This window comes from Plecotus auritus, assembly GCF_963455305.1.
Source record: "Plecotus auritus genome assembly, chromosome: 3".
NCBI classification, from domain to species: domain Eukaryota; kingdom Metazoa; phylum Chordata; class Mammalia; order Chiroptera; family Vespertilionidae; genus Plecotus; species Plecotus auritus.
This window is the reverse complement of record NC_137772.1, coordinates 208,044,615-208,063,200: the sequence shown is the minus strand read 5'-3', so window position 1 is coordinate 208,063,200 and position 18,586 is coordinate 208,044,615. Positions and strand designations below refer to the sequence as shown.

Here is an 18,586-nt window from a genome sequence, read left to right as displayed (position 1 = left end):
CAGGGCATAGGCCTGGTTTGTCTCGAGGTATTCCCATTCTCTTCGCTTAGTGATTAGTTCAAGAAAGGGCTGAGGTTGCAATTTGGGCCAATGAGACAGAGAAGAGTTTTACCGGAGGCTTTGAGAATTTGTTTCTCCCCTGAGAACCACCACAGCCATTCTTTCTCACCCTCCTGCTGGATCTGAATGAGGAGGCATAGAGCACCCATGCTGTGGGTAGCCATCCTGCCTCAAGGGAGAAGATAGCCATAGGGTGACACCAACACCAGATGCAGAGCAGAGGGAAGGAAGGAATCTGGGTCTTCAGCATGACTGAGCTTCCAGATAAAGCAGTCCTCGGCCTGTTCTTCCTGTGAAGCTTCCAAGGGTGAACCAATGAACTTTCTCATTCCTTAAGCCAGTTTGGGTCAGATTTTGGTACTTGTAGCTGTTAGCATTCCACCTCCCATGGCCACTGTTTGCGAGGTACTGTACCAGAGCCGTGGTGCATCCATATAGCATGTGGCCCAATGTGGAACACAGAGGAGAGTGTTCACATCTCACTTTCCGCCTGGACATCTAGCCCGGAAGGTCTCCTGCTCTCTCCTCTACGGGGCTTGTTCAAAGCATCTTGCCAGAGTCCACTTGCACAACAAATATTTGAGTGCCTGCTACGCACTCTGAAGCCAGATTACTCTTTCTACAACACCCTCGGCCTGGTCCTGACCTACTCAAAAACGTCCAGTGCCTTCCCCTGACTTTACAATAAAGTTCTGGCCAGTGAGCCTGACACTCAAAGCCCTGTGAAAGCTGATCTCACCTTGTAGTCTCAGCTCCCCCCTGAGCTCTCTCCTGTAGGAGGACTCACCACCTGTCTTCTGAACATTTCATGATGTTCCATCTTGGACCTTTCCCTCTCATCACAATCCTCCCAACCTCCAAAGCTTAGGATGGCAATCCCACCCCCATCCAACCTTGAAATTGTCTCTTTGCTTGGTTTTACTTTAACACTCGGCTCCCCCATGAGCATCATCCTTTGACATTATATTCAAGGAACTCATATGTTCTTTCCTATCGATAGAATAACTGCACCCCTAGGTTGGCCTGCTTAGTGTATTTTGACAAGTAATTTTTACTATGATGATCTGTATGCTTGTGCAGCCGTTCATTAGTTCATTTATTGATCACCTGCTATGAACCAGTCCCCAATACTAGCTCCTGGGGACACAACGAGGTCCCTGCCCTCTACTAACTCACAATGTAAAGAGAAAGACAGTTATTACAATGATATAAAGACTGTATTCGAGGGAAGGGAGCATGGTGGGGTGGGGGGTTACTAGTTCTGATTTCCCACCCAGAGAAGAGAGGAACAGCATTCCAGGCAGAGGGAACAGTGCTGCAAGGCAGATGGTGTTTGTGAGGAACAGGGTGGAAGTTTATTGGCTGGGGTCTTAGGCTGAAGCACTTCTCAGACTTCAATGGGCACACGAATCACCAGGGGGCTTCTGCAGGCCTGGGTTGGGGCTGATGTTCGCATTTGTAGAGAGTTCTCTTGAGTTGCAAGGCCTGGGAGGACTAAGGCAGTTCCTGGTGGGTACCCTCTTCTGCTTTCCTTCAAAAAAGACATGAATACTATTTGTTTTGAGTGAGTGTCTCCTACAGGGAAATAGGATGTGTGTCTTGGGTTCCAGGGCAGACCTAATATTTAATATTGGCCTTTACATCTCTCTCGTACATCCCAAATTCCCACCATTGACTAGGTGATCCCACACCCCCTCAAGACCCTTCTCCAAGCATAGGAGGGATAGTGCCAGAGACTGCAGGCTACTAGGTGGTGACAGTGATGTATCCTGTTACCCTCTGTTACCCTTAACATTCCAACAAGGGGTAGTTTGATTTGATTTATACTGAATACAGTAAAATCCTCACTCATTCAGCCTCTATTAACCTGAAATGGGCGGTAATTTGGATAGTCATTGTTTATTCCTCAAATCATTTCTTCATAAATAGGATGAAGTTTTATAACACAGTTATGATCATAAAGATGATTAAAACATTTTAAAAATATTTCAACTAAATTTACATAAAGCAACTACAGGGTGTCCAAAAACAATGCATACATACTTTAACAGCTCAATTTTGAAAATAAACTGTATTTTAATAAACACTGCCTTTATAATTATTCAAAGTGTTTGTGTACATTTTGGGGGGACACCCTACATTTATATATGTAAATAATCATCTACTCTTTATAAGTAATTCTGCAATTTGTTTATTTCCTAAAAAGCTCTATTAGACAATGCACTGATCTACCTCTGGGACTGTAAGGAAACAACAACAATAATCATGACAACACATATTTATTAAAGTTATGACATGTTTTTTATACAATTATAATGTGAAGAATCAAAAACTTAAAAGCAATTTTTAAAAATTACATTATTGGATTTTTGGTAAAAAAACAAAAAACATCCATTACAAGAAGGCCCCAGTACCTGTATGTAAAATGATGAGCCTTGAACTGTGCTGTGAAGTCTATTTTGAGCTAAGGTTGAAGGGAAACTAGAAATGGAAGGACACTCTCCCTCAGGGGACACTGATGCATTCATTTGATGAACATCTAGAAAGAACTAACTGGGTGGGGAAAGGAAAAACTATTTGCTATTCTAGAAGGCTGCATTTTAGCTTAATCTGGAGCATCTCACTTGGATTTCCTTCCATCCCCCAATTTTCACTAAATATTGTTGAAAAACTGAAATTTGAAAAGCGGAAACAAAATGGGAATTTCAAGCCACGTCTACCTGATTGCCAATCTGCCTTTACCCACAAATGCGTTCTTGTGATCATTCATCATATTAATCTTCAGAATATTTATGACAAATATTTGTGAAATAATGTAATGTTTTGAGATTATTATCACAAATGGTTTACCTGTTTCTATGTCCAGGTGCATATTAAATGGAAATAAGTTAATCCCTTGGGTTTTATGAGTGGATTAACAAAACAATGAAATACATTTAGGTTTAGGTGACATCATTTTGAAAACTACTAAGATATTTTAACTTCTAACATACTGTATTGATGCATTTTATACAATTAAAGTCTTCTCTTTCCTTTAAGATCTATCATTTTTTATAGATGACTTTTCCTTTAGCTATAACATACTCGATTAATTCGTTATGGCCTCCAAACTGGTAAATCAAATGCTCCCACCTAGAAAGAAATCAAACATTACTTCAATACATACAAGTCAAAATTATCAGTATCCTTAAATGCTAATTTAAAAATACATTCTCTAAAAATTTCTTTATACCTAATCGTTGATATTTGGGCTTTAAAAAAATGGCATATTACTAACTAGCCTATGATAAATCAAATAATGTTTAATAATACCATTTACATATTTGAACTTAAAATATTTGATTCAATTAAATAATGCACAAATGGTAACAACATTGGCCACGGCTGGTGTGGCTCAACTGGTTGGAGTGTCGTCCTGTACACCAAAAGGTGGCTGGTTCAATTCCTGGTCAGGACACATACCCAGTTTGCAAGTTACATCCGCATTCAGGGTATGTACAAGAGGTGGCCAATCAATGCTCCTCTCTCTGTCTCTGTCTCTTTCTTTCTCTCATTCTCTTTAAAAAATAATAATAATAATAGTAAATTTTTTTAAGAAAAGAAAATGAGGGAGAGGGTAAGGGAGGGGGAGGAAAAAAAAAGAAAAGAAAAGAAAATGAGGGTGGTTTATGACCACAGAGACTAGAATACAGAGCCACTCTCTTCTGTTGAAGGTGAGGTCCAAGAGCTGGGATAGGCTCACTAGAGTGAGGGACCGAAGATTTAGAACAAGAAGACTCAAACTGTCACATGGGAGACTCAGATGGCAGCAGACTGTGGGTGAGTAATAAGAAACCAGGACAGGAACACTGATGTGAGGGTTTGGGGATCCAGTAGGAATAAGAAGTTAGGGCAGTAACAATCAGAATCAGGGTGACAAGCTGAAGTTGGGACCTGTGTGGCCCAGCGAAAGCAGGAGGTCAGAAGTCAAACAGAAAAACAAAAACACATGCCAGCGGGCACAACAAGTCCAAAGTCCAGGTAGAAGAGGAGGAGCCTAGGGATCTATGACGGATATAAGGTGGATGAAGAGACCGGAAAATGGAGTCTACCCTGTGGTTTAGGACTTGTAGAGAGACTTGGTTGTAAAAGGATGAAGATAGACTGGACTGAGTAGCTTCTGAGCCTACACAGAGCCTGACACTAATAATTAGTGGAAAGGGGTTTTAAACCAGGTCTATATCCCACAAGAGGCTTAAAACAGTTTAGTTGGGGACTCCCTCACCTGGATGAATTGATGATAATGAGATCTCCCTGTTTGCCAACTTCCAAAGATCCATGTGTGTGAGATTTTCCCAGTGCATAAGCGGCATTGATGGTGGCTGCGGCCAAGGCCTCCGGCATGGACATTCTCATGTTTACACAGGCCAGATGCATGACCGTTGGCTGAGATGGAAGAGAAAAGTGTCAGAGGAAAGTAGCAAGATGGCAACTGCTACCTGGGACATTTCTCAGCACAGCAAAACAAAGAATGGTGATTAAATGTGTAGGTGGAAACGGCTTGATTGATATGGGAACATTTAAACTTATACATAAAAGTTCTTATGCTTTAAAAAAAATTCCTTTATTATCAAGATTACCTCCATGTGTATTTAATATTTATTTACAACTTTTCCAGACCACTTAGTGTGTAAAATAAAGCTCCCCTCCAGGCTTACTCACTAAAACTCCTTTGAGCTTATCCTATTCTCCAAGAGAAAAATGGGTTATTATAAAGCCACAATGCCCAAGGCTATCAGAAAACTATGCAAACAGGACCTTTTCTCCTTTCTCTGTGCAGAAAAATCCAATTACACTACTAACTATATCTTTTTTTTCTTGTTACACAGGAAAATATTTTTTATGTTTGATACATTTTAAAAGAAATATTTTTAAATTATTTATATGCTTGGTAGAAGTTTGATATTCTGCTCTGAAAGGCATATTAAAAATAATTACCATTGAAAAGCAATAGGCATTAGGGTTGAAGTCACTGCCCAAAGCAACTATTACTCCTTCATCTAACATCTTCCTGGCACGAGGTTGCTTCAGCCTAAGGGAGGGAGACAAAGATGTCAGTATCCAGAATGGGAGCTTTTGCAGAATAGATGTTCCAAATGGAAGGAGACTTAAGATATCCAACCTTCATTTCTTCTGGGAAAAGAAACAGAAACTCAAGGTTAAGTGATTATTGATTGCTATTTCCTGATTGTAATCTACATTAATGTATGTGTATAAGATCATAATAAGTTTCAGGAAAGCACTGAAATAGTTTTTTCTTCTCCCTTATGACAGTTACTCAAAGCCTTGTTTTTTGATCCCTAAGGCAGACATTTTCAACCTTAGTTCATTTCTTGGGCTGGATAATTCTTTGTTGTGGGGGTTGTTCTATGCATTGTAGGATGTGTAGCAGAATCGCTGGCCTCTATTCATCAGATGTCAGTAGCACCACTTAGTTGTAACAAACAAAAAATGTCTCCAGACATTGACAAATGTCCCTTGAGGGGCAAACATCACCCAGGTTGATAACCACTGTGCAAAGCCATACCTGCTGAATCACCACCTTGAAAACCAGGTATCCTAACCTCACCTGGATGTAAGAGGATAAAACGTCTCTTGAATGGCCGGCCTCCTTGACCACAAACTTGGTGGTCATTATGCAGGTGGCACAATGGAAAAGGTCAGAAGGGTCTCAGATTTGGTATAGTTAGAGCAATGGCAGTTACACAAAATGGACTAAATGTATTCAACCCATAGAGGGCATACAGCAAAATTCCTGGAGAGATTTTTACAGAACAGACATCTCCTCTTTCCTCTCACCCCCAGGATTTATGAGGATTCTGGTACACAATTGTGCACCTACACTCAACTTCTCAGAAAACAGCTCATGCAGATTCTGAATACCGTTAAATATCCCTAATATCTTAGGCATGTTTTTTGTTTGTTTTGTTAGAGGAGAGAGAGAGAGGAGAGAAAAACATCAATTAGTTGCCTCCTTGTAAGCGCCCTGACCAGGGATCGAATCTGCAACCTTTTGGTGTGTGGGAGAACACTTCAAGCAACTGAGCCACCCAGCCAAGGCTTATGCATATATTTTAAAGTATAAAGCTTACTTCATTTTTTTCTAATTATAAAGGTAATGCATACTGATTTTTCTTTAAATTAGAAACTCCAAAACTAGTTAAAAGAAAAGAAAAAGAAAGAGTCACCGTCCCCAAAAAGCCCACCACTGAAAGTCAATTTAGTTCTGAGCTCCTTCCTCAGGGTAATTCATTTCTGAACATAATTCCAGAATTGGCACCTTCCATGAGCTAAGTTTTCTTGATTGCATTATTAAGGGATTTGGAAGGGCAATGAGATAATAGGCATCTTGCAAGTCTGTGTCTTCACAACGTGTACTTGCAGCTCTTGTGTGGCCGTGAGGATGACCTCACCTGAGCATGTAGGCCGTGGTGGGCAGAAGAACCGCGGAGCACCCAGCCTTTGCCATGGCAGCAATGCCTTCATCACTCACTTCTTCCAGGTGACTGATTGCCCGTGCTCCCAGTTCAGCCCCGAGCTAAGCAGAATGAACAGAGAGAAAAAGATTTAACCAACAGCAACAACAAATTAATAAAGTGCCATAAAACTGCTTTTCCTGCCAAGATAAACAGCACTCCCTTATGAAGATTTCCTGTTAACTACCTCTCACAAGCACACGCCCCAAAATGGATAAAAGGTTTGTGATGGACATTCATTTGCAAATTAGCTAGTGTGCTGCTTTAACAACTATTTGTCTACACAAATGCTTACTGACATTCTTCAGACATTTGCTAAAAAAGAAAACGTATGGATCTTATGAATCAGAATAAAACACTGAGTAATATTGAGAACAACATCTATTATAGCATCATAAAATCACAATAAAAATGTATCTTGGAATGCCATTGCTCTCAGTGAAAACAGAAAATCAGTTAAGAAAACAAACTTTAAAAATGCGGATCGTGTGTGTAATTCGAGAATACTCCTTGAGCTTGAGTTCTCTCCAGAAAAAAAGTTTGGCTAGATTGTTAGAAAGAAAAAAAAAAAAACAAAAAAAACAAGAAGAGGCAATGCTATGAGGATCACGGAACCATTAACCTGGATTTTTTCTCATTTTTACAATTTTATACATATAAACACACACACACACACACACACACACACACACACACACACACACACACACACAATGCCCAGGATGAAAGGTGGTATGTTAAGACATATTCCAAGGAGAGGAGAGGAGACAATATTTGACATTATACTGTGGCCCAGAGCGGCTGCAGTCCCCACACACCAGGGCAGGGAAGGCCCCTCATCAGCAGCTGGTTCAGGTCTAAGAGCGTCCGGACCACAGGACAGACTATGCTCTCCCAGAAGAGTTCCTTTCTGACCTTGGAATCACCCTCACTTTCCCAAACTTGATTTGCTCATCCTGGGTATTGACCTCTATTGATTTAATTCACCTGTCATTCTCTACGGCCAAAAGTATCTTGTTGACCACCCCGTTCAGGTGTCATTTAACAAATATTCAACAACTGTTTACTTAGTAAAGGCCATGGGTATGCCAGGCACTGTGCTAAGCTCCAGGGACAGGGCTGTGTAAGACATGGGTGCAGTCCTCAGTGTTTGCAGTCCAGCAGGGATCGCAGAGGCAATTTTAACACAGTGGGGTAAGTGCAGGAGGAGCTGTAACCCACTGCTGGAGAGCTTTGGAAAGGACCCCAGAGAAGCTCTGGCTAAGATGAAACATGGAAGGAAGTTAGAATTAATGAGACAAAGGGGAGTTCGGATTAGAGAAACTGTATGTGCAAAGGCTGGTAGTTTAATGTGGCTGGTCCACGGTATTCAGGATGAAGGTGGTGAAAAGTGAGAGGAGAGAGAAAGGAAGATAGAGAGATAAACTAGGGCTGGATCCTGGTAAGCCTACATATAGGGAGTTTGGAATTCACCCTATGAGCAATGGTAAGCCTTTAGGTGGTTTTAAGCAATAGAGAGGAAGGACAGATACACTACGAGAATGGATTACAGAAACAGATTAAAGTGGAGGCAAGCTTAGAGGCAAGCGCAGTTGTTACAGGAATCCAGGTGAGAGCTGATGGCGGCTGGACCTAGGCAGTGGGGTGAAGAGAGGTGAACCTAGAGATATGCAGGAGGAAATTGGCAGGACTTGTTGGTTGGCTGAAATGTGGTAGATGAAGGGGAGGGAGGAGTCAAATGAGATTGGGTTTTTTTGATTTAGGCAATAGATAATGGTGTCATCACTGGGGCAGGAAACACAGGGCACAATTTGGAAGTGATTTTAAAAGCTCAAGCAGGACATGTGGTTAAGACACATGTGGGGTATCTACATCTGTATTTATACCCAAGGGCAGTTGTCCATTTAGCTCCTCACCCCACTCGAGAGCTGTCTTACTCACTGATGAGTTCTCTGTGCCTTCAACAGTGCCTGGCACACACTAGACACTCAAATATTTGTTGAAAGCATAAATAAATGAATCTGGGCAAGACCTATAGATTTGAAAATCATGTCCTGGCTATTAACGGTGTGCTTCATTCATGTTCATCTGAATGATGCCATGGAAAACCCTAGGAGCTGCATGTGAAATTAATAGACTCTGCTAGTATGGCTTTCTGTACCAACCAAAATAGGTTGTGGATTTAGTCAGTGAGATCACAAAGGTACTTCTTTCCTACTAACATCACCAGCAGGTGATAATAAAAGTAAATTACCAGCCTGGCCGGAGTGGCGTCGACCTGTGAACCAGGAGGTCACGGTTCAATTCCCATTCAGAGCACATGCCTGAGTTGCAGACTTGATCCCCAGTAAGGGGCATGTAGGAGGCAGCCGATCAATGGTTCTCTCCCTCCCCCTTCCCTTCCTCTCTGAAATTAAAGAACAAAAAACAAAAACAAAAAAACAGTAAAAAAGTAAATTTCTAATAGAGGTAAGGGATTCCAAGGCTCAGCCTGAGCAATCTGCGCATTGTTCAAACAGATTTCCGCACTCTCTATCTTTTCAGAAGGCCGCTTCTGTCTTTGAACAAACTAGGTAAGTTTTCCGTAACGTGAGTGTTGACAAAGGAAAAGCCAAAAGTCAACTGTACCTCTGCAGCCTTCATCGGGTGGAGTTCATCCCCATGGAAGTTAATCTGTAACCCTATGTCTTTTCCACCTTGAAGAATCCTTCTGGTAGAATCCAGATCAAAGACACCCTTCTCACAGAACACATCTATATTGTCAACGTGAATCTGCCCATTTCTGCCAAGTTCCTTCAGCTTTGGGAGGTGGTTATTGATGATGTCATCAGCAGCTTCAGTAGCAGTTTTTCCTCTGAGGGAAGAAAAGAACATTTCCATGGGCAAATATATTTTTTAACTGGAAGAAGGGTTTTTTGGTGCTTGGAGAATCTGAGAAACTATAGGTAAATGACCTCAAGCCTCAGAAAAGTACAGAAATAATCAAAGCTATTAACAATTGTGACATGCCTATGCAGCAGAGGTATTGATAAGACTTCTATATGCTCTGACCCTATTCAGAGACTCAAATGGCTCATCCATTCTGTCACACCAGTGTTGCCTTTGGGAATGCTGGCAAGATCATCTGGCTGAAAAAAAACAGAATCTACTTGTCAAGGGCACCTAGAGGGCATCCTGGACACTTCCCTGACAACCCAACCGCAGGCCTCTTACCTGGGCCCCAGCTATCACCCCTCTTTTTTTCCCTCTACACTATTTCTAGAAGCATCTGCCTAAGGCTTCCTGTCTCACCATTTGGGGACATGGGAGAAGAGGCTAGTAGAAGGCCCCAACATTCTCACTAAGATTCTGGGGTAGTTATATATTAGGAAGGGCTGGGCTTTTGAAGTCAAATTCACACAGAGCTCTACCACTTGCTGGCTACCTAGCTCTTTGGACATGTGATTTAGCTGTCCTTTGGCATATTCTGAGCCTCAGGCTTTATCACTGGGCATCGAGATGCAGACCTCAGAGGCTCATTGGCAGATGGAGAATCCTCTAAAACTTTAGTCCTATAATTGGGAATAAACTGAATAGAAGCCTCTCATTCAGTGAAAACCATTCAGGTGGATAGCTAGAGGAGACAGGCATTTACATATAATTCTCAAGATAATCGTATAAAATAGGGTGTTATGAAGCTATTTTATACATAAATAATTCATGTTCAAAAAGTTAGAAGATGCCTCAAAATCACCCAACTGGAAGTAGTTAAGCTGGATTCAGACCCAGGTCTGTTACCACTCCCAAGTTTGAGTCTTTTCTACCATGTCACACTATCCTTTTACTAAAAAAACCCAGGCCATCACCCACCTTACCCAGTATATTCCATTCGAAAAAAAAATCTGTTTCTAAAGACAGGCTCTTCCCAGAAGTCTTAGGGAAGTTTCAAGCTTTAATAATTTCAGAAGTATGAATGCTAAAGACAACCAATAAACGTAACTGGAAATACGAAGTATGTGTTTCTTTTCTACGTAATTCGTTTTCACTTTTTAATAATAAATTTCAATGTTAATTTCTTTAGTTCCTCTGAGGATGGCACACACAAAATTACCATTAAACTGTTATGTTTTAGAGTTCCCGAAACAAAATATATTTATAAAATACATAAATTCTCTTTTCAAATAATTTTTTTGCAAGCCTGTAGCATTTATATATCTAAGTTGTCAAAACCTAAACCTGCACTGAGACTGTGTGAATTTCCAAGTCCTGGATTTCTTTGGGATCATTTAGTTCTGGGACTGCCTTCCTGTCTAGAAATTCCAGGGCACAGAAAATGCAGATGCAGCAGTATACAGCCATCCTCATCTCTCTTTGTTAACCAAAAGAGTTGTGAGCATCTCCTCTTCCTTCACCATCAGGGGACTAGCAAAGTGCTGGGTCTGGTGGGGGTCACCTTCCTAGAACCATGTGTGAGATGACTGGCCATCAGAATCAGAACACCTTTCCTAGGACTTCTACAGATCTCTCTGCAAGAGCTAAAGCTGTGAGCCGCCGTTGGGGAAGGCGGCCCCCTCAATGCCCAAGCAAGTTAAACGCCGGTCCCGTCGGCTGCGGTTACTTTGGCACCGAGTGAGCCCCGCAGTATGTGGCCGAGATGCCGATGGCCATCTGCCGCCGGGCGCGCTCGATCACGCGGAGCATCTTGAGCTCAGCCTCCAGGTTGAGGCCGTAGCCGCTCTTGCACTCCACCAGCGTGGTCCCCGCCCTCATCATGCACTGCAGCCGCTGCTGGAAGGAGCCGTACAGCTCCTCCTCCGAGGCCTGGCGCGTGCGCTCCACGGTGAAGTTGATCCCGCCTCCGGCCTGGTGGATTTCCATGTACGTGGCTCCTGCCAACTGAACACAACGCTCACCGTTAGGCAGAGCAAATGCAGGGAGGTTGCAGGCAGGGCTGCAGAACCTACCTGCGGGGGGTGGTGGGGATGATATTCAAAATAATTCACAATCTATATGCCAGGGCTCTAGCCGATCAGAAAGGGGGGGGGGGGGGGGGGGCAGGGAATTCCCAGGGAAATACTGGGGTGGCAGAGATGCGAGATGTGGTGGAGACTTCTGGTCTCAGGGCAGCGGCAATTTACCACCGGATACAAAAATATTTCAGTATTTTAACAACCCAGTCTACCCCAGTGTATACCAGTTAACTCTCCGCCTATCCCTCAGCACCTTTAAAAAAACAAAGCTAAGCTATTCCAGGGAGGGCCCCACTGCAGTCATTCAAATCTCCACCAAAGAGACCTCAGTATTTTGCCACAGAGTTTGGGACCTGGCCTCTGTGGCTCAAGCAAATGAAGAGGCTCTTTGTGGGAACCCACTGGGCTCCTGTTACTCTGGCAGCAGGAGTGTGGTGCAAACACAGTATGCCTTCCCCGGGTCTCCGCCATTTTCATCTGGGTTCTGCCATGGCGAGCTTGTGAACTCAATGGACACCCTTCCCTCTGTGGACCTCACCTTCCACATCTATACAATGAGAGAAGTGGATTGCAAATCTCAAAGGTTGCATTTTAGAAACCTGGCTCTGAAAAGTTGGCTCTGAAATTCTGTGATTTAATAAAGAAGTCTTAAAAACAGCTCTAGTTTGTTGAGGAAGGTACACAAAATCTGAGAATGTTTTCTTTTCCTAAATAATGCAATTTAGCTGTTAGCATATAGACTTTCTTAGAAACAATGTGAAGAAAAGGTATGGAGAAAACTCAAGTGCCTATTACCAAAAGGAAAAAGCCAACCTGGAAAGGCTACATACTGTATGATTCCAACTATATGACATTCTGGGGAAAGCCAGAGGATGGAGACAGTATAAGGATCAGTGGTTGCCAGGGGTTGGGGGGAGAAAGGATTGAATAGGCAGAGTCCAGAGGATTTTGAGGGCCGTGTTAACTACTCTGTATGATCCTACAATGGTGGGTACATGTCCTTATACATTTGTCCAAACCCAAGATAATGAAAACTATGGACTCTGAGTGATAATGGTGTGTTAATGTAGGTTCACCCATTGTAACAAATGTGCCACTCTGCTGGAGGATGTTGAAAATGGGCAAGACTGGGGCGGTGAATGAATGGTATGTGGGAAATTTCTGTAGCTTCCGCTCAGTCTTGCTGTGAACCTAAAACTGCTCTAAAAACTAAATTCTGCTAAAAACAAACAACGTAAATCTGGCTCCAACTAGCAATTTGAGGGTCTACATCTAATTAATGACTGATATTTTATGTTTCTTAATAAATCTCATTTTTCTTCTGGAAAAAAAATGAGAACAACATAAGACTTATTTTATTTTTGTTGTGAGCAATATATTTTTCCTGGTTTGACCCTAATGAATGGTGATTTTCAAATTGTTTCCTGGAGCCTTTTCAAAGGCTTCCAGAGCTGGTGGGATGGATTGGGGGAAGAGAAAGAGAGGAGAAATTAGTGAGCAAGGCAGCTCAGCGCTGTTAGAATGAAGATTCTGCAGTTAAACATGTTTGAAAACCATTATACCTAAGCAATTGTTAGTCCTGTGCATAGTATAAAGATTTGGACAGTTATAAACTAGTTAGTTTTGTTCTAATTTATTTTCCATAGTACAGGGCAGTAAAAATATCCTTTAAAAGACATGTAAGCAAAGACACAATGTCAAATCTATATGGCAAAACCTGACAGCCCACAGACTCTTTAGAAAAAGACTAGTCTGTGTTTGTTTATGCTTCATTTTGATTTGCAATCATTCATTGCACTTACCTTCATTGCAAACTCGTGAACTCTCTCACCAGCCCATACTGGATGTGTGTGTGCATCCACCAAACCTGTAATCAAGAAATCAAATCATTTTTAAAGTTAAGAACTAGAAAGCCCTTAGACAGCAGGCCCAATACACATCCTGCTCTTTGGAAAGCATGAGGGTGGTCAGCCATCTTGCAGGGGGTGGAAGAGGAAGAATTTGTCTATTAGAGGCCAGCTGTAATAGAGGAGGGTGACTCAACATGGTGAAAATATTCCTTAAAAAAAAAAAATACAGTTCCTTTTGCCCAGTAAGCCCATGCTCACCAAGCGAGCTTTTTGAAATAGGATGTCAACTCTGAGTTGAGCAAAACCAATGATCCCTAGCGGGTTTGGCTCAGTGGATAGAGCGTTGACCTGCAGACTGAAGGGTCCCAGGTTCGATTCCGGCCAAGGGCACATGCCCAGGTTGCGGGCTCAATCCCCAGTGGGGAGCATGCAGGGGGCAGCCAATCAATGATTCTCTCTCATCATGGATGTTTCTATCTCTCTCTCCATCTTCCTTCCTCTCTGAAATGAATAAAAATATGTTTTAAAAAAACACCAATGATCATATCACCAAGGTGATAATCTGGGTGTGAAAACAGAATCATACAATCCCTACTGTTAACCTTGAGAAAGAAAAATATGAAATCAGAAAGATGAATCTTTCTTCAAGAAAGAAATATATTTTAATTAAAGGGAAACTATAAAGCAATAACTTGAAACTTTTGTTTACCATGGTAAAATTCAGAAAAGTGTGTCTTCCCAGGTTATTTAAAATACCTAATGGACCAAATGGCTGATGAGTGGGTTCTGATTTGGAGTAAAATCAAAAGTCCCTATTCAGATCACTTCCTACTGTATTCTGTGCTTTCTCTTAATAAGGTTTCACCCTGACTTTATCTTCTATCTCCCAAGAGCCAGAAGGTAGAAGCGCTGTCAGATATACACAATACACACTTTAAGTGGATAAATATTAGCCTCTATGTTTGCACAGAAATCAGAGTTTGTGAAACTTGTTTCAGATCATTACACAAAGCCATAAAACATAGATCATATAGGAGGGAATGGTAAATAAGCTGTTTCTGTTGTCAATCACCAAAGATATGTCGTCGGTGAAACCTCTAGGGATTTTTCTTCTCTTTTGCCATCTAGAGATGGGTCCTTTGTTTCATACTCTATACTTATTTAAAATATATTCTGGTAGAGGAGGTAGCAATTTCCCGTTTGCCCTCCCTACAAAATGCATTAATAAAATTCTTCTCACTGTTTTTCAATCTAAACACAACACACCTGGTCTCTCTTCATTATCAGAGTGGGAAGAAGTGGAATGAATGGATGGGTCTGAGTCCCAGCTTGCCCTTTACCTGTTTAGCAATCAAGGGTAAAACTTCAGTATTCTAATCTGTAACATCCCGATAATGATCTTACCTTACAGGGCAGTTAAAGGATTCAATGGGAAAATATGTTTGTAAAGCAGCTAGCCATTTAATAGTAGAAATTAGATAAATTGTAATTATTATATTTTAATATCATTGTAAGACCCTCTTTAAAACAAGCTACTACTCTTCCTCTTTACTAAAACTGCATTCTTGGTTTTACTGAAAAGAGGTTGATACCCGGCAAGATGCATTTCCCAGAACAATCAATTCTTTCTTCAAACGTGTCTTCAGAAAACTGTTCTCGGATAACATCAGCAGGACCGATGGCTTTTATCAACCCATCCCTGAAGAAAAATCAAGTAATAATTACTAATGTTTGGGGAAATATTGTGAGAAACCTGACTTATGATTTAAAATACGTTATTGAAGTCTCTTGGTGTCAGTCAACATTTACTGTATTTCTTTTTTGAAGTTCTGTCTTTGGAAAAGTGGCTCTAGCCACCTGTAAGGCAAAAGGTCAACTCATGTGTAGCAGAGAATGCTAGTTGTTCTCTGAGACCAGTGTTCCCTTTTCTCAAGGTGCTAGATTCCTAAAATTTAGCTGGACACATGATCATCCAGAATAAAGATACATTTCCCGTCTCCCGGCAACCTGGTGTGGCCATGTGACTAAGTTTAGCCAATAGGATTGCTTTCTCTTCCTCTTTCCTAATGGAAATAATAGACACCATGAGAGATGGAGCAGCCCTGTGGGATGATGGAGTGACTGGAGCAAAGGGGTCCTGCACAACAGAGCAAGATAGTGGGGGCCTGAATCCTCAGGACTCCAGATGGTGGCCATCAGCTAGCCCTGGATTCTTACTTTCGTGCAATTCCGTTAACTGATTTTAACAGATTTTGACAGTAACACTGGAAATGGTTGGATCCCTTTGTTAATTAAAAACACACAGTCCTTAAAAGTTGGACTCTTACACAATCCTAAGCAGCTCAGCTAAGAGTTGGGACTGATTGCTCTTGCACAAGTCCTGCCACGTAGCTCTCCAATTCAAATTGGCATCCAACCCCCATTCCCACCCCAGGCCCGCCCTCCCAAACTGGCTGTTCTGTTATTCACTTCTAGCAGGAAGTGCAGAGGGTTTAAGGAAAATAATTGAAAATGCCCTCGATTTCTGGTGGCTGAACCTTCATTTCCTATTACCCCAAACCATCACCATCTAAACGTTTGCTGAGTTCCCAAGCTTTAGTGCACAGAAGAAGGGGGTGGGAGGGGAGGTGGCGGGTCTGAAATCTCTCTCTTTTTTTTTTTAATCTCAGGCCATGTGACGCAGGTGGTCCCTTGACCACACTTCAAGAAGCACTGGAAAGAACCCCAACCCCTTCTGATTGTTGAACAATGTTTTATCAGCAGAGGCGTTCCAGTGCCATGTGCAGCTTGAGTGCGTTTTTTCCCACCGAATGACAACCCGAGACCGTCAAACATGTTAGCAACAGGCTCCTAAAAAGCAGTCCAGTCAATGTCTCCGCGGGTTCAGGAAAGCTTTTACCCGGTTTCCCTCCACAGCGCACATGTTCTAGGAAAAGCGTCCAGCTAGGACCTGTCCGACGGGTCCCTCCAACCCGCAGTCACTTACGTGCCCACCACCAGGCTGGCGCCCTCCAGCACCGCCAGGCTGCGCAGCGCGTCCCGCGCCAGGAAGCGCTCCCCGCGGGCGCACACCAGCACCACCTGCCGCGCGTTCTCCAGCAGGAGGCGGTGGTCGCCGGCCATGTCGCCGCGCGCCACGGGTCGCGAGACGGTCACCAGGCAGTGGCCGCGGGAGGGACAGCGGAGGAGGGTGCAGGCCCGCAGGCGGCGCCGCCCGCCGGGGCCGGAGGGTGGAGCAGGGGCGGGAGCTCGCAGCCCTTCCAAACCCAGGACGAATGCGCGCTTCCCCCACTTCTCCAAACCTTGGCAATGGCAATAATAGTACCAATGATCAGAATGTTGATTAATAATCAATGTTACAGCCCCAGCCGGTTTCGTTCAGTGGATAGAGGCTCGGCCTGCGGACTGAAGGATCCCATGTTCCGTTCGGGTCAATGGCACATGTCCAGGCTGCGGGCTGGATCCCCAGTAGGGGGCGTGCCACAGGCAGCCGCTGCATGATTCTCTCATTATTGATGTTTCTCTCTCTCTCTCCCTCTCCCTTCCTCTCTGAAATCAATAAAAACATATTTTTAAAAATAATCAATGTTATAATGAACCTTCTCTTTTTATGGTCGCCTTGCCATGTTCCGGGTACATGTGGTACAGATTATTTTCCCTACTTAACGATAAAGAAGCCGAAGTTCGGTCGCCTGGAGAGAGAACGGTGGGCTGCGACAATCGCGTGGCCAGGTGGAAGGGGGTCGCCGTGGGCGAGGGCACCGGAGTGGGTAAAGTGGGCATAGACCTGGCCACGCGATTGTCGCAGCCCACCGTTCTCTCTCCAGGCGACCGAAGGCAGGTGCGGGAACCTGGGACAGGGCCCCGGGATGGGATGGGATGCGGGGAACCGCTGCCCAGGGCGGTGGGGGCAGTCCGAGACGCGGAGAACCGCCCGCAGAGGAACCCGGGGGCGGAGAGGAGGGGGTGCAGTGGGGGGTCGCTCCCGCTCCTGGGTCCGCGCGGCCGCAAAGCGCGAAGCGGGGTGGCGGGTGCCAGGCACCTTTCGGTTGGCCAGCTCCAGTCCGGGATCCCTTCGTACGGTCCCCAGATGAAGGGGGACCGGGATGAGGGACGATAGAGACTAGAGAATCGATTGGCACCTCCGCCCACCTTCCCCGAAATCCTATCTAGAAGGATTGAAAAGGCTACTGGGTCCAAACCCCTTGAGGTGAGACGGGTTTCAGCTCTGTGTTCCCCGCACTCCTAACTGTATCTGGTCGGGCTACCCCTCGATTTGCACCCAAAGCTGTTGACAGAATCAAGTTTCTTTAAGGAAGATGGTCTGTAATTCTCATCTGTGTCTCAGACTTCCCGCCTGTCAGTTGCTGTGAAAAAACAGTCAGGCGGGATTTTGGTTTGGAGTTTCTTAATTACTTTACTTATGTATATTCTTTTAGTAGGAGCTTGTCTTAGGTCTGCCAGGGCACTTTCCCGGCCCAGCACAGACCACAATCAAAAGGAAGACACTTCAAGGATACAGTAACATACCCTAAAAGCAGGCAGAGAGCTGTAAAAACATAAACTATAAAAGTTAGTCAATTTAGTGTCACTTGCAGGGGTCCTCAAACTACGGCCTGCGGGCCACATGCGGCCCGCCAAGGACATTTATCCGGCCCGCCAGGTGCCGCTGCCTGTCCTGCTTAGCTGCCGACTCGTCCTGGGCCCACAGTGCGCATAGGAATTTGTTCATAGTTTTTTTTTTTAAACTATAGTCCGGCCCTCCAACCATCTGAGGGACAGTGAACTGGCCCCCTGTTTAAAAAGTTTGAGGACCCCTGCAGCCATTTATAAACAAAGTACATAGGCAAAAATTCTTTTAGATGAACACAATAAATAAGATTATACTTTAGTTTCATATTGTGTTTATAAAAGAGAGAGACCAGTCCAGTAGAAAAGAGAGAACAAAGAAAGAAAACAACAACAAAAAAGGAAAATAACTCAGTAGACAATGTAACAGAGACCCAAAAGGGAAAAAAATCCATAGATCATTCATAATAGCTCAGACACAAACAGATGTGTCTATACACATCTTTAAAAGAAAGGTAGAATATATAGAGAGAAATAGAGAAAAGTAGGAATAGTAGAAAATAGAAACACAGAGACACTAATTCATAGAAAAATATTAAAATTTTATATTATAAAATTTCTGCTAAAGACTCAAATGTAACAT

The 18,586-nt window shown here is 43.2% G+C and overlaps 1 protein-coding gene across 2 annotated transcripts; it reads right to left on the bottom strand.

Annotated features, from left to right (window-relative positions):
* Positions 1-1,260: 1,260 nt before the first annotated feature.
* On the bottom strand, positions 1,261-16,826 carry AMDHD1 (amidohydrolase domain containing 1). Of its 2 annotated transcripts, XM_080658510.1 has the most exons (10): positions 16,361-16,577; positions 14,967-15,073; positions 13,327-13,391; positions 11,173-11,450; positions 9,204-9,429; positions 6,513-6,637; positions 5,038-5,131; positions 4,325-4,485; positions 3,145-3,192; positions 1,261-1,591 (listed from the first exon to the last, which is right to left on the bottom strand). In XM_080658510.1, exons 1-10 carry the CDS (start codon positions 16,495-16,497, stop codon positions 1,555-1,557), a joined length of 1,278 nt encoding a protein of 425 aa, XP_080514636.1. In that variant the 5' UTR covers positions 16,498-16,577; the 3' UTR covers positions 1,261-1,554. The 2 variants fall into 2 exon arrangements, with proteins under 2 accessions (XP_080514636.1, XP_080514635.1); XM_080658509.1 differs by lacking the exon at positions 1,261-1,591 and having other exon boundaries at positions 1,941-3,192; positions 16,361-16,826.
* Positions 16,827-18,586: the final 1,760 nt, after the last annotated feature.